Here is a 13,366-nt window from a genome sequence, read left to right as displayed (position 1 = left end):
AGCTAATCCCTGTCTAAAACAGACCAGTGGAGTTCCAAATACTTACTTACTGAGTGATCACTATGTTCCAGGGATTGTTGGGTACAAGATGTATGGGTAAATGACGCTATGTGAAAGGAAAAATGAGGGCGACCTGGGATGGGCTGGTCCAAGGTGAGGGGAGTGAAAAAGTAGTGTAGCCATACATACAGTGGAACACTATGCAAGCATTAAAGAGAATGTAGAACCAGTAACTATTGTCCCAGTATTGTTAGGTGAGAAAATGGGTGACCGAGTGATGGGTACTATTTGATCCCATTTCTGTAATTAAAATACTCCACCCACCTAGCCCCCCCCCCCAAATTAAAATTAACATATGAACATGAAGAACAGTATAGGTGGAAGGAGAAAATACGTTGAGCCCTGGCCGGTTTGGCTCAGCGGTTAGAGCGTCAGCCTGCGGTCCAGAGACACCCGGGGTCGGTTCCCGCTAAGGGCATGTACCCTGGTTGGTCGTGGGGGTGGCAGCCACTTGATGTGTCCCTTTCGCATCGATTTCACATCGATGTTTCTCTCTCTCTTCCTCTCCCTCCCTCTCTCTCCCTTCCACTCTATCTGTACAAAAAATGGAAAAATGTCCTCGGGTGAGGATGAAAGAAAAAAAAAAATGGAAATACGTTGGATAAAAGAAAGATGAAGCTTTTTCACAATGGGTTTGCCACCAGACACAGGTGTTGTGAAAAACACCACTAAATCGAAGCCAACATGGGAAAGGAAAGAGACTCATCAACATCGCAGTGATTGAACAGGTAGATTCTGGCAAGTCTACCACTACTGGCTATCTGATCTACAAATGTGGTGGGATTGACAAAAGAACCATTCAAAATTTGAAAAGAAGGCTGCTGAGATGGGGAAGGGCTACTTCAAGTATGCCCTGGGTCTTGAATAAACTGAAAGCTGAAAGTGAGCGTGGTATCACCATTGATATCTCCCTGTGGAAATTTGAGACCATCAAGTATTATGTGACCATCATTGATGCCCCAGGACACAGAGTCTTTATCAAAAACGTGATTACAGGCACATCTCTGGCTGACTGTGCTGTCCTGATTGTTGCTGCTGGTGTTTGTGCATTTGAAGCAGGCATCTCCAAGAATGGGCAGACCCACGAGCATGCCCTTCTGGCTTAACCACTGGGTGTGAAACAACTGATTGTTGGTGTTAACAAAATGGATTTCACTGAGCTGCCCTAAAGCCTGAAGAGCTATGAGAAAATTGTTAAAGAAGTCAGCATCTACATTTTTTTAAGTTGGCTACAACCCTGACACAGTAGTATTTATGCCAATTTCTGTTTGGAGTGGTGACAACATGCTGGAGCCAAGTGCTAACATGCCTTGGTTCAAGAGATGGAAAGTCACTCGTAAAGATGGCAATGACAGTGGAATCACGATGCTTAAAGCTCTGGATTGCATCCTGCCACCAGCTCATCCAACTGAAAAGCCCCTGTGTCTGCCCTTCCAGGAAGTCTACAAAATTGGTAGTATTGGTACTGTCCCTGTGGGTCAAGTGGAGACTGGTGTTCTCAAACCCAGCATGGTGATAACCTTTGCTCCAGTCTACATTACAACTGAAGTGAAATCATGTTGAAATGCACCATAAAGGTTTTTTTGTTTGTTTTTGTTTTTTTATCCTCACCCGAGGACATTTTTCCACTTTTTATTCAGATAGAGCAGGAAGGAGAGAAAGGAAGAGAAAGAGAAACATCGACATGAAAGGGACACATCGAGTGGCTGCCACCCGCATGACCCTACCAGGGCCGGGGACAAACTGCAACCGAAGTACATGCCCTTAGCGGGAACCAAACCCAGATCTCTCTAGACCACAGGCCGAGCCAAACCAGCCAGGGCGAAGTTGTTGTTTTTTTTTAATTTTTTTTTCCTTTGTTGATTTTAGAGAGAGAGGAAGGGAGAGGGAGAGAAATGTAGAAACATCGATGAGAGAGAGCATCAATTGGCTGCCTCCTGCATGCCCCCCAGTGGGGATTTGGCCCACAACCTGGGCATGTGCCCTGACCGGGAATCGAACCCACGATCTGTTGGTGCATGGGTCGACATTCAACCACTGGGCCACACCGGCCGGACTCACCAGGAAGCTTTGAGTGAAGCTCTTCCTAGGGACAATGTGGGTTTCAATGTCAAGAACATGTACATCAAAGAACTTTGTTGTGGCAATATGGCTGGTGACAGCAAAAATGACCCACCAGTGGAAGCAGCTGGCTGCACAGCTCAGGTGATTATCCTGAACCATCCAGGGCAAATTAGTGCTGGATATGCAGCTGTGCTGGATTGTCACACAGCTCATATTGCTTGAAAAGTTGCTGAGCTGAAGGAGAAGATGGATTGCCATTCTGGGAAAAAGTTGGTAGATGACCCAAAGTTTTTGAAATCTGGTGATACTGCCATCATTGATATAGTTCCTGGCAAGCCCATGTGCACTGAGGTTATCTGACTATCCTCCTCTGGGCCATTTTGCTATTGGTGACATGAGATAGACAGTTGCTGGGGGTATAATCAAAGCAATGGAAAAGAAGGCAGCCAGAGCTGGCAAAGTCACTAAGTCTGTCCAGAAAGCTAAATAAATATTATCCCCAATATCTACCATGCCAGTCATAGTAGTGGAAGAACAGTCTCAGAACTGTCTCAATTGGCCATTTAAATTTAATAGTAAAAGACTGGTGAGGGTTACAATGCATCGTACAAACTTCAGAAGGAAAGGAGAATGTTTTGTGGACCATTTGGTGTGTGTGTGTGGCAGTTTTTAAGTTATTCATTTTTTTGTTTGTTTGTTTTTGTTTTTTATCCTCACCTGAGGATATTTTTCCAGTTTTTGTTCAGGTAGAGTGGGAGGGAGAGAGAGAGAGAGAGAAACATCGATGAGAAAGGGACACATCGAGTGGCTGCCACCCGCATGACCAACCAGGGCCAGGGACAAACTGCAACCGAGGTACATGCCCTTAGCAGGAACCGAACCTGGGTCTCTCTGGACCGCAGACTGACGCTCTAACCGCTGAGCCAAACCGGCCAGGGCAATTTTTTAAATCAGTACTTTTTAATGGAAACAACTTGACCAAAAATCTGACACAGAATTTTTATTTTTTTATTTATTTATTTTAGGGAGAGGGAGAGAGCGAGAGAGAAACATCAGTGTGAGAGCAAAATATCCATCACTGCCTCCTGCATACTCCCTACCAGGGATTAAGCTTGAATCTTGGGCTTGTGCCCTGACTGGGAATAAAACCAGCAAACTTTCTGTGCACAGGATGATGCCCCACCAACTGAGCCACACTGGCCAAGAACATCACTGAATTTTGAGATCCCTTAAAACAATGAGAAACCTGCGTGTGTGTGTGTGTGTGTGTGTGTATGTTTAATTTATTGATTTTAGAGAGAGGGGAAGGGGAGAAAAAAACATAAAGTTGTTGTTCCACTCATTTATGCATTCATTGGTTGATCAAACCCACAATCTTGAACCTGTGTGTTCCTTCCTTTGATCAACACTTTAACTTTCTATTATGCTACTTAGGTAAAAGACTTAAGAGTTGCCCATAACCTATTTCTGGTGTTATATCTGCTGATATTTTAGAATTGGATAATTCTGTTAAGGTTTTATTCTAGGTGGGAACTTTATTGTTCACTTTGTCTTAGGGGAGGGATCTGTTTACATAGTAAAAGCTATGGGAGGGATTCTGTTGGTGCAACATTAAAAAGGTTAGTACAAATAAGCAAAGAGTAACTTAGTTTATATGTAAGCTAGTTTATAAAGGCCAAATTCTGTTATAATTCCACGTGTTACTTATAAAATTGTGTAGTTAACATCAATATTGAGTAAATGTATTAGTATATCAAATTTTAGTTTTCCAGTTTTACTGGAATATGAATTCACATTTACAAACACTTCGTAGTTTAAAGAACCTAAAATGAGGTTTAAATAGTATTGAGTACTGTCTTGCTACAGTTAATTGTATTCAGATTCTAGGGAAAATAAATGATACTAAAAAGAAAGAAGAAAGAGAGAGAGAGAAGGAGGGAGAGAGGGAGGGAGGGAAGAAGGAAAAGAAAGATTGAACGTGGAGAAAGGAAGTAGAAAATTCAGTGGGAAAAGCATTTATTCACTGGACGAATATTTATTGAGTTCCTTCTAAATGGCGGGATATGAGAAAAATCAGTGAACAAAACAAATTTTAAAAAAGATTTATTCTAACCCTGGCCGGTTTAGCTCAGCAGTTAGAGCGTCGGTCTGCGGTCCAGAGAGACCTGGGTTTGGTTCCCTGCTAAGAGCACGTACCTCAGTTGCAGGTTGTCCCAGGCCCTGGTTGGGTCGTGAGGGTGGTAACCACTCGATGTGTCCCTTTCACGTCAATGTTTCTCTCTCTCTCTCTCCCTCCCACTCTATCTGAACAAAAAAATGGTAAAATGTCCTTGGGTATGGATAAAAATATATATATATTTATTCTAATGAAGCTGACATTCTAGTGAAAGGAGACATGGTAATTAGAATAAATAAGTAAATCATGTATGAGGAATTGTAATGGGTTGCAATTTTAAATATAATGGTTAGGGTATGCCTCATTGAGTAGGATGGCATTTGAGCAAATTTCCAGGCAAGAAGACTGGTGCGTTTAAGGAACAGCAAGGAGGCCAGTGGAGCAGAGTAAGAAAGGGGGAGTGGAAGTGTTAATGGAACAAGATGCAAGTCTTACAAGAAATAAACACTTCCACTTAAGAACATGAAAATATGAAGGTTAAGTCAGTCCTCTTTTGCATTACATCTAGAAATTACAAAGAAAGAACTAAACTATGTGTGTTTTTTACTTTCCTATTTTCAAATTGCATTATGCCCACAACAGCTAAGTGCATTAAGCCTACTACACCCTCAATAAATTTCTGTTGGTTAATTAGATTTGAGAATGTAAATCACCTTAACACAAGTGTTATATTTGGAAAATTTCATTTCTGCTACTGATACCTTGGGAAAGTTTAGTGAAAGGACACAGTGAAGAGACAGTGTAAAAGACAAGAAAAGTAGGAGAAGTGGGAGGTAGATCGAAGGCTGTCTTATTCTACACTCTTGCCTTTTAAAATAATACTGCCACTGAAACTCAGACAGATTTTTTTAAACATCATGCGGGGTGGAGGGTGGGGGAGATATTACCTCATATATGAAGGGTAATAATAAGGTAATGTAACAAACATTTATTCAAAGAGTGCTGTTCAAAAAAGCAATCTCCCTAGAAAGCAAAACACTTAAGATTCTCTCCTTCAAACTCTAACCCCGCTCCTCTGAGCCCTCTTCTTGACTAGGCCTCAACTTTGGCCTATAAAGACTTGAACAAAGTACTAACATAGTTTCTAACAGCTCAGAGCTGCCTCTTTGGAATAATCCTAATTCCCCCTAAAGTGCCTGAGAAAACTCAAGGTTCCCCAAATAATTTACTGTTTGCTCCATCCAACACATGAAAATAGAGCCGTGTCCCAATCTCTATGGGATTGTAGGAGCCTAACTGATACATACCGATCCCCCATTCTCAATTTTTATGATCTTTCACTTTCCTGACTTTACTGGGCACCTGCTCATCCCCTCCCTACTTCTTCATTCTTCCTTGAAAGGGCCAAGTCACCTCTGCATAAATCAAAGTTCAGTTCATGCTGTACTCTTTTCCCCATTGTAATAGAATATTATGATTAAAATTTAAAATTTAGTGTTTGGCTTTACCTTTGACAACACTCAAATCTATAATTCTGTATCTGCTCCATGCCTTTTTTCTTCTTTGAAACTACCTTAAAGAAATTCATTTTCATACCATTTTACTTCTTCACATCTCACTTCTTTCTTATTCTAAATATTCTAAATGATATTAATTCTGTCTTAGACAAGACAGGTATTTCAAAACTGATATAAGAAAATATAAACATATCTGACTACAAAAAACAAACATTTTCTAAAGAATTTAAAAAGTTTTTAAAAATAATTCATGAGAAGAAATTTTTCCACTAATAAAACAGACAAGAAGCCCTGGCCGGTTTGGCTCAGCAGTTAAGAGCGTCGGCCGGCGGTCCAGAGAGACCCTGATTCAGTTCCCGCTAAGGGCATGTACCTCAGTTGCAGTTTGTCCCCGGCCCTGGTTGGGTTGTGTGGGTGGCAACCACTTGATGTGTCCCTTTCACGTCGATGTTTCTCTCTCTCTCTCTCTCTCCCCCCCCCACTCTACCTGAACAAAAAATGGAAAAATGTCCTCGGAAGAGGATAAAAAACAAAACAAAACAAACAAACAAAAAAACAGACAAGATTGTGGTATATATCACAAACATACAAAGAGTTCTACAAATTGCTAAAAAGAGATGAACAACTCAATATAAATATGGACCAAGTCTATGAATACACAATTTATAAAAAAGAAAGCAAGTTCAATGTTCAAAAAAATACACATGAATAGATGCTCGACTAAAGTAGTAGTTTAGACGAATTAAAATTAAAACAAGAAGATACTATTTTTTATGTATGATATGGGCAAAAATTAATAAGACTAATAACATCTTACTGCAGGAGAAAATACGGTAGAGTGGTTAGAGATCTCGAGAAATGACTTTCAAATATTGTTGGTGGGGGTGTGAATGACTAAAACTTCTAAAAACAGTTATTTATTAAGATGTATACCTATACTGCCCAGCCAGTGTGGCTCAGTGGTTGAGCATCATCCCATGCACCAAGAAGTCACTGGTTCAATTCCGGGTCAGGGCACATGCCCAGGTTGTGGGCCCAGTCCCCAGTAGGGGGCATGCAGGAGGTGGCCAATGGATGTCCTCTGTCATCGATGTTTCTCTCTCTCTCTCCCTCTCCCTGTTTCTATCACTCTCTCCCTCTCCCTTCTTCTCTCTCTAAAAATCAATAAAGAAAAAAAAAGATATATAGCTATACTATTTAATTCAGAAATCCTATGTTTGGGAATCTATTCTACAGAAATAAAAGAATCAGTTATAAAAATATATGTACAGGATGCTTATTACAATATTGTTTGCAGTAGGGAAAAAAAGGAGTAACCTGAATGTCCATCAATATTGTATCTATGGTCATTTGAACAATTTAACATTGAATAAACTGTGGCAAATTCATTCTATGGACTATTTTGCAATTATTTTAAAAATTAATTAGATCTGTATTAGTTGAACTGGAAACACCCATAATGTAAGTTTAAGTTGGAAAAGAAACTTGCAAAGTAATGTCCATAGCATAACCACATTTTTTTTAATTAACAAACAACCCCGAGTACTTATATACATGTGCATCTGTATGCATATAAAGTAAGATGTGGAAGCTTATAGACTAATCTGTTAACATTAATTACCTCAAGAGAGGAAGAATGAGGGAATTACTAATCTCTTCCTTATTTACCTATATTGTTTCACTTGTCACAGTGAGCATGTATTACTTTTCCAACTTTGAAACTCGAATCAAGTTTTCAATAAAACTTTATTAATAAATATAATATATAAGAAATAAAGTAATAAAGATCTAATAAAGTTTTTAAAGCTTAAAAATGACTTCTGCTATATCCATACAATGAAATTTTATTTGGCTACAAAAAGGAATTAAGTATTGATATATGCTACAACATGGATTAACCAAAAAAGCATAATGCTAAATTAAAGAAACCCATAACAAATGACCACATACATTATTGCATGATTCCATTTACTTGAAATGTCTAAAACAGGCAAATCTATACAGTCAGATTAGTGGACTGGAGAGTGGGGTGGGATGGGGAATAGGGACTGGCTGCTAATAGATAAGGGTTTCCTTTTTGGAGTGATTAAAATGTTCTACAATTGATTATAATGATGGTTGCAAATCTCTGTGAAAACACCAAAACCACTAACCTGTACTTTAAATGGACAAATTGTAAGTTATGTGAATTATATTAAAAAGCTGTTAGAAAATACTATCCACCGTTAACATTTGTCTTATTTATCTCTTTAAATAAAGTTCAAAAAAATGTGCTACTGATTCTAAAGACAATTCCAAAAACGGAAATCCAAAAGTATCACAGTATAAAGGAACTACTTCCAAGAGGACATCACATTTTGGATGTGCACATTCTCCTATATTTAAAAAAAAAATTTCACGTAACTTATGAAATGCAATACAAAATGCATAATGGGTACATTAAACCACATTTCAAAGCCCTTATTTTTCTGCTTCCCCTCAAAGAGGACTGAAATTTTGTATCTCCTGACTCATTTGGTTTTAGGATAATTTTGATCAATTTGCATTAAATAATTATTTAAAAAATATTTTCCAATGTACATTGAGTATACCACAAAAATGCAAATAAAAAAAAATTCAGCAAAGATCTGGAAATACTTTCCTGGCTCTCAAAAATCTGATTAATACAAACAAGACAAATTCTTCTTGATGAAATTTTTACTTTTTAAAAATAGATACATATGTCCGGCCGGTGTAGCTCAGTGGTTGAGCGGCGACCCATGCAACCAGGAGGTCACAGCTTCAATTCCCCATCAGGGCACATGCCCAGGTTTACCCCGAACCCCAGTTAAGGGCAGGCAGGAGGTGGCCAATGATGGTCTCTCTCATGGATGTTTCTCTCTCTCTCTCTCTTTCTCTCTCTCTCTCTCTAAAATTAATATAAAAAAAAAAACAACTTTTAATAGATATAAATTATAGATTTTTTATTTTTATTTTTTAAATTAAAATTATTGGAGCGACATTGGTTAATAAAATTATATAGGTCTCCAGTGTACAGTTCTAAAATTCATTTTCTGTATATTACATTGTGTGCCCACCACTCAAAGTCAAATCTTCTTACCTCACCATATATTTAACCTCCTTTACCCTTCACCTGCCCCCATCCCCTTCCCTCTGATAACCACCATATTGTTGTAAGTTTTTGTCTGGAAACTTTTTTAAAATAAAAAAAATTTAATTGAACCTTTCCTGTACAGAAAAAAAGTAAGAACATCCATTCAATTGTATTTGGATTAGAGAAGAGAAATTATTTTTTATACCAACGAAAAACAACAGATTATAAACTCTCAGACTTCTATTTTTAAATGAATAAACAAATCATCCCCCGAACAGCGAATGTTCGTTTGTATTTAGTCCTAAAACATTTCAGCACAGCTTCTCACCAACAGCGCCGCTGGTGTAGTGGTATCATGCAAGATTCCCATTCTTGCGACCCGGGTTCGATTCCCGGGCGGCGCAGCCATTTTTCACTCCCGCCAAGAGATAAACATGAAGATTTTTTTTTTTAATTTTCTTCCTCTGGAAACATTTACAATTTTTAATTTTTATGAAAATTTCCATGTCATAATTCACTGCTGAAACACTCGAATCTGGAGAGGGAAGACAAATTTTCAAAAGACCAAAAGGCAAGTCCCGAAATAGTTAACCCTTACGCCTGCGCAGTCGGAGACATTCCGAATGTCGGACGCAGGGGAGGCTGCGCAACAAGTGGAACCTATGGATTGAGGTGCCGCTTCGCGGCCGGAAGGTTGAAAGTGCAAGATTATTCTGCGCCTGCGCGGTCCGGGCCACTTCGCTGGCTGCTCCTAGGCTCCCGGCTCGCCGCCATCTTGTACTGGGGCTTCATTGTTCGCGCTGGGCCGGGCGGTTTAGTGTAATTGCCGCCGAAGAAGGAGGCGGAGTAACCTCCGCTCAGCCGAGAAATCCCGCTATTCTGCATCCAGAGCCACTCAAACGTTTTGGGAGGTAGTAAAGGTTAGGGAGCTGGACTCAGAGGCGCCGCCGCGACAGCAGCAGCCATGGAGGACGAGATGCCCAAGACTCTGTGAGTCTGAGGCAACGATGAGGGGGGCGGGATGGTGGTCGTCCCGGAGGGAGGCCTTGGCCCTTCGCTGCTCCCCAGCCAATTGTCCACAGTGGACGCCGCGATATCACGATTCCCTCTCCTTAGCGCACACCTGGATGCTTAGGGACCGAAACCTGGGCTGTGAGAGGACGAGGTGGAGGGATTCGGGGCTCAACCCCTGGAATTAATCCCTTCGCCTTACACCACAGCGTGGCCTTTGGCCTCGCCACCTGCCCTCTGCGGTCTCGGGCCTGGAGACTAGACTTTTTCATTCAAACCCCTTTTTAGAACTCGGCGAACCTTCTTTTTGTCCCTTGCTTTCCTTTTTTCCCGCCCCCTCTTCTTCATTAAACTCTTTTGATCTGTCCAGCCGACTCCCTTTAATTTTACGTTGATTTCCAACTGAAACTCTTTTATTTATTTCGTTTTTCTGATTAATTCTTTTGAGGCTGCTTATACTCATTTTCAGTGAGGTAAACTTTATTCTCACAGTTGCCAAGTGGAAAAAAGCCAAATATTATTCTTTAACCTCTCTTTGGCTTTCCTTCAATAGCACTCCCTCCCCCGACCCCCCAACCAAAAAGCCTAAAACCGGACACACTAAGGATTTTGAAACTGCTTTTGAAAAATGGAACTCTCACCCGGAGGTATATATCAACTGAGGGGAGGTAGACGTAATACACTTTTATCATTGCTTGCTACTGTTATGATTGACATGTCGCCGAAAGAGCAGGCAGCTTTTATGAAACAACAGCTGATAAAAGCCATAACGTAATTAGTCACCTCTGAGAATTTTTACAGTGAGTGTTAAATGATCTCAGCTTTGGGTATTTTCTTTGTTGTGTCGTTTCCCCCACAGCATCCTCCTTTGTTTTTCAAAGTATGGTGGGATGAGTTGATTCTGTCATTGTTGCTTTTCGGGGGGGGGGGGGGGGAATCTGATGAGATTTTTTTACATGCTTTTTTGTTTATATTCTTAAAATATTGGCAGTTTAAGAACTCTGTGCCTCACAATTTTAGGTTTCTTTTGGGAACTCTATCTAGACATTATAGTTGTTATGAAGTACAATGTAATCAGTTATTTTTTTCTCCACCAAAAGTTTCTGTTTTTGTAATCTTTGTGAGAAATATAGTCACACTTGTTTTCTTAACATCAAACTTTTTGCTGGTTTATCTGATGATGTTAGTTACCTTAAGTATCTTTTTAATTGGATGCAGCAATTGGTACGTGAGCTTTGTTTTTTGAAAGATTATATCTGTAGGTGACTACTACCTAGAAAACTATTAGCCCCCCCATAGAGTTTATGGAAACCTTTTTTCCCTCTTATCTCTTTGCCAGAAGTATGATAGCCGGCAGTATATTGAGTTAAACATAGCTCATCTTTTATAATGTCTTCAAATTTAAAATTCTTAAATTATTTCAAAATTTTCAGTTTCAGAAACTGCCAGAAATATTCGGGATCTTAACCTTTTTAGCATGTTGATTTGGGAATATCAAATAATGAAGACAACTTCAGCTCTCTCAGGCCATTCTACAAAAGCAGTTTAATAGCTTGGGGACAGGAGACCAACCATTACAGGAGAAATAATGAAGGAGGTTTTGTTCTACAAATACGTAGAGTGCTTATGATTTGCAGTTCTGTGTAAGGTGCTCTACCTGTTTCTTTAATCCTCATTAGAACTCTGCAGTAAATGGGTCCAGTTTTGCAGCTGAGGAAAAGCTAAGCTTAGAATTGAAGTCACCCAAGGTCATATACCTGTTTGTTCATCTTCCTGCAACTCTTCTGTCCTCAGCTCTTAGCTCTTACACTTATGACAAATTTTGCCATGTATACTTAACTAGAACATCCCATCCAAGAATCCTTTTTCCAAAGTCCAAGCTCTAACATGTCCTACTGTGTCCTTCTTTGCCTCCACAGCCTTCAACCAAAGCTCCCATTCTTCCAGTGAGACCTATCTTGATTAGACATGAGTAGGTGCTAATTCCTAAGTTTTCCCATCAGTGTTTTTACTTTTAATATAAAAGTTTGTTTTAATGACCCTGGAAGTCAGGGGCTTTTAATATGTTCTTAGCACAGTATCTTTTTTGTGGTAAGTGATCAATTTGTTTTAAAAACTGGTATAATTCCAAGCAGTGAATTCAGATATTACTCATTCTTGGGGGTAAAATGTAGTCTGAATCTCAGTATCACCTATGGTATCTAAAAGGCTCAGAGAATATGCTTTCATTTGCAACAAGTAAGTGTTCAGCGTCACCTTGTTAAGTTAGAGATTGCCAATATTCAGTTTCTTGCCAGCAGTACTTTGGAAAAAATATATTGTGAGAAGTGAATTGATTCTGGAGATATTTTGAAAGTAGAGCAATAGCAGTTACCAGTGGATTGGATGTGGGATGTGAGAATGAAGTCAACAGTAAGTGGGTTTATTTACAAATGTGTAATTCAGTTATTTAAAATGATAGTTTGGCCCTGGCGGTTTTCTCAGTGGTTAGAGCGCTGGCCTGCAGTCCAGAGAGACTAGGATTTGGTTCCCGCTAAGGGTGTGTACCTCGTTTGCAGTTTGTCCCCGGCCCTGGTTGGATGTGCGGGTGGCAGCCACTCGATGTGTCCCTTTCACATCCATGTTTCTCTCGCTCTTCTCTCCCTCCCACTCTATCTGAACAAACAATGGAAAAATATCCTTGGATTATTCGAGGATTAAAAAATAAATAAAATGATAGTTGCAAAATATAAGTAAAAATGAGAACAGTCTTGAGAGCATGAATTTCTAGGATATCTTCAGGCATAGTGTTAAATACATTTGTTCAGGCTGGTCTGTATATGTTTAGTCTGATCTTCAAGTGAAGGTGATGGTAGCTAATAACATAAGAGGGTTTCAGCTATCATGCAACACACTATCCTTTGAAGAGTAGACAGTTTAATAGTAAAGTTAGAATGCTGGTATATAGTGTGTGTGTGTGTGCTGTGTATTGGCAAATGTAGGTTTACAGTTCATAAGGAAATAATACAATAATAATAGCATACAACTCTGTGCCTACTTTCGCCTATATAAATGCATATATGTGTGTACGTGTGTGTATGAGCATTTACTGTTCTACATTTTTTTTTTTTTTTTTTTTTGGTACGTGCCCCTAGCGGGAACCGAACCCAGGACTCTCTGATCCACAGGCCGATGCTCTAACCGCTGGGCCAAACCGGCCAGGGCTACATAATTTTTTAATTAGTATAAGCTATGCACTTTTCCCCCCTGAACTAGAGTAACTCAGGCAAAGTGGGATAATTTCCTAGTAAATTGCAAATATTCTAAAGTAATTCTGTGAGTGCAGTTATCGCTTCATAAAGATATTTACAGAGCATTTATAGTGATCCAGGCATGGTTCTAGACAGTAGATATATAGTATGAATAAACATTTCTTGCCCTGGCTGGTGTGGTTCAGTGATTAGAGTGTTGGTTTGCGCACCAAAGGTTCGATTCCCAGTCAAGGGCACATATCTGGGTTGCAGG

General features: G+C 39.7%; 1 protein-coding gene, 1 non-coding gene and 1 pseudogene across 11 annotated transcripts in view; all 3 read left to right on the top strand.

The window, feature by feature from the left end:
- Window positions 1-100: 100 nt before the first annotated feature.
- Window positions 101-2,614, top strand: LOC118630548 (annotated as a pseudogene).
- Window positions 2,615-9,184: 6,570 nt separating this feature from the next.
- Window positions 9,185-9,255, top strand: TRNAG-CCC. Its single transcript has one exon. It is a non-coding gene; the product is annotated as a tRNA-Gly (tRNA).
- Window positions 9,256-9,588: 333 nt separating this feature from the next.
- Window positions 9,589-13,366, top strand: part of TIA1 (TIA1 cytotoxic granule associated RNA binding protein) — a 36,310-nt gene continuing 32,532 nt past the window's right edge. For 5 of the 10 annotated variants that reach the window (XM_036262584.1, XM_036262581.1, XM_036262577.1 and 2 more), the window contains exon 1: window positions 9,589-9,841. In XM_036262584.1, the coding sequence (XP_036118477.1) occupies window positions 9,816-9,841 (26 nt within the window). In that variant the 5' untranslated portion in view covers window positions 9,589-9,815. Of the gene's footprint in view, window positions 9,842-10,424; window positions 10,510-11,781; window positions 11,835-13,366 lie in introns of those variants that run through there. The other 5 variants (XM_036262589.1, XR_004959672.1, XM_036262590.1 and 2 more) reach the window with 5 other exon arrangements.

Source organism: Molossus molossus, unplaced genomic scaffold, assembly GCF_014108415.1.
Source record: "Molossus molossus isolate mMolMol1 unplaced genomic scaffold, mMolMol1.p scaffold_m16_p_15, whole genome shotgun sequence".
NCBI classification, from domain to species: domain Eukaryota; kingdom Metazoa; phylum Chordata; class Mammalia; order Chiroptera; family Molossidae; genus Molossus; species Molossus molossus.
This window is presented reverse-complemented; position numbering and strand designations above follow the sequence as displayed.